The sequence below is a fragment of the Microtus oregoni genome, unplaced genomic scaffold, assembly GCF_018167655.1.
Source record: "Microtus oregoni isolate MIOR12 unplaced genomic scaffold, Mior012 000192F_ref0000130, whole genome shotgun sequence".
In the NCBI taxonomy this organism is placed as follows: Eukaryota; Metazoa; Chordata; class Mammalia; order Rodentia; family Cricetidae; genus Microtus; species Microtus oregoni.
In genome coordinates, this window is record NW_024544851.1 from 156381 (window position 1) to 158575 (window position 2195).

At 40.5% G+C, this 2195-nt stretch overlaps 1 protein-coding gene across 1 annotated transcript; it reads left to right on the top strand.

Moving 5' to 3' along the window:
• Positions 1-1127: 1127 nt before the first annotated feature.
• Positions 1128-1736, top strand: LOC121445450 (activated RNA polymerase II transcriptional coactivator p15). The gene has a single exon (XM_041647600.1). It carries the CDS (start codon positions 1178-1180, stop codon positions 1559-1561), a length of 384 nt encoding a protein of 127 aa, XP_041503534.1. The 5' UTR covers positions 1128-1177; the 3' UTR covers positions 1562-1736.
• Positions 1737-2195: the final 459 nt, after the last annotated feature.

A 2195-nucleotide genomic window follows, 5' to 3' on the forward strand; every position in this document is an offset into this window, starting at 1 on the left:
TACAACTCATTACAACAAAAGTAGAAAAGAATCCTGGAAAGAACCTGCAACCTACCTGCTTGCTAAGATGTCCAGAGTCCCTCACTGGCTAAGGCCAATTCTGCTGGGCCTCAGAATATTTTCAGCTCCCCTAATGGGTGATCAGAGATCACCAGACAGCACAGTACTTCCTATTCTGCTCTTCCAGCCCAGTAGACAGGGTTCTAGACCAGAAAGTTTGTATTTTAGTAGACAGTCATCCACTTTCTTAGCACATATCCCATTCCTCATCCGAAGCACAGGGTCCTTTGAATACACCTTCTATTACACACTCAATGTGCAGTGCAGCCAACCTATCACGTCATACCTGGGAAGTCCTGCAGCCAAACATGGGTCACATTTACAACTGTTGTTAATGAAAAATAGGCCATGAATTAGAAGATAATAAGGGGTCATAGTAAAGCTTGGGGACAGGAAAGAGAATGCAGATATGATATAGTTATAATCTCAAAAAAATATTTTGAAAAGTTGAAACAGGATTCATGGCCATGTGCTTCAGAAACTAAAGATTTATATTACAGCACATCAAAGATTTCTCAAACCTTTTATGTCAGGATGTATATTTAAAACCAGTAAAATAACAGTCCTGTTAGGCAGGCTACATTTTACTCAGATCTATTTTGGTTGAACTACTATAACTATAGCAATTTGGTTTTATGAGAAGGTCAGTTCTTTATTTAGATTCTTGATTGCCCTGGCCTGTGGACAACAAGAAATGGCCATCAGGACATTTATGGAGCATCTAAAATTGATTACTGAATTTCTAATTAGGTAATTAGTAAATAGCTAAGCATTGCTAATCTCAACTACCGTTGAAGTAGGAAAGTTCTCAACCACTGTCCTGTCTTTCACTTTCTGCACTGTGAATATACCAGCTTCAAGCTTGACCTACTCAGTTCTTGCACAGATCCCTCTTCATTTATAAGCAAGCACTAAAAGACTGAGATACTGGAGGTCACTCACTAGCTGGTCTATTTTTGCTTTCTCACAAACCAGTCAAGGCCCTGTCCTGAAGGAGTTTCAGGACTATCTACCCAGCACTGGGCAGCAGAGGCAGAATTGGGTATTTAAAGAAATTATCGAGTCCGGAGCGAGCGAGGGAGCGAGCTAGAGGCTGTTGGACGGCAGGAGCGGAGCAATGCCTAAATCAAAGGAACTTGTTTCTTCAAGCTCTTCAGGCAGTGATTCTGACAGTGAGGTTGAAAAAAAGTTAAAGAGGAAAAAGCAAGTGGTTTCAGAAAAGCCTGTGAAGAAGCAAAAGCCTGGTGAGACTTCTAGAGCATTGGCATCTTCCAAGCAGAGTAGCAGCAGCAGAGATGATAACATGTTTCAGATTGGGAAGATGAGATATGTCAGTGTTCGGGACTTTAAAGGAAAAATTCTAATTGATATTAGAGAATATTGGATGGACTCAGAAGGTGAAATGAAACCAGGGAGAAAAGGTATTTCTTTAAACATGGAACAATGGAGCCAGCTGAAGGAACAGATTTCTGACATAGATGATGCAGTAAGAAAGCTGTAAAATCTGAGCCATATCAAACTGTACTGTTGTAGTTGTTTCAATCTGTCTTTTTACATTGGCTTTTGCTTTCTAAATGTTGTTTTCCAAGCTGTTGTATATTTGGATTGCAGAACAATTTGTAAAGTGAATACTTTTTTTTAATGTGCATTATTAAAATGTTCTGAGTGAAGCTAAATGTCAACTTTATTAAAGAGGATTGCTTTGTGCCCCCCTACCTAGTGTAAAATAAAGCCAGATCGTTACAATCTTAAAAAAAAAAAAAGAAAGAAAGAAATTATCAATTACATAGCATGGGGCAACAATATTATAAGCTCATAGTCTCCCACACCTGTATGGCAGAGTCTCCCCCTCCCCCAGGGAATCCACACTCAACAAAGCTCAGAGGCCAAGGGCTACTACCCAGATCACCAAACAAACTAACAGAACCTGTCTGGATCATGGTCCATTGCTTTCCAAGCAGCTAATAGCTCAGCCAACCAGCTCTTTCTGGTCTGGGGAAAGTGGCCCCTACATTTACCATTGCATGGCTTTGTGGTCCTCCTTACAGCTCCATTCAGCATAACAAGAGAATCCTGGAAAGAACCTGTAAGCTACCGCCTATGGTGATACTGACTGTCAAGTAGAGTCCTTCATT

Coding starts and splice junctions, on each gene's coding strand:
- LOC121445450 (XM_041647600.1), top strand. CDS start 1,178: ATGCCTAAATCAAAGGAACTTGTTTCTTCAAGCTCTTCAGGCAGTGAT.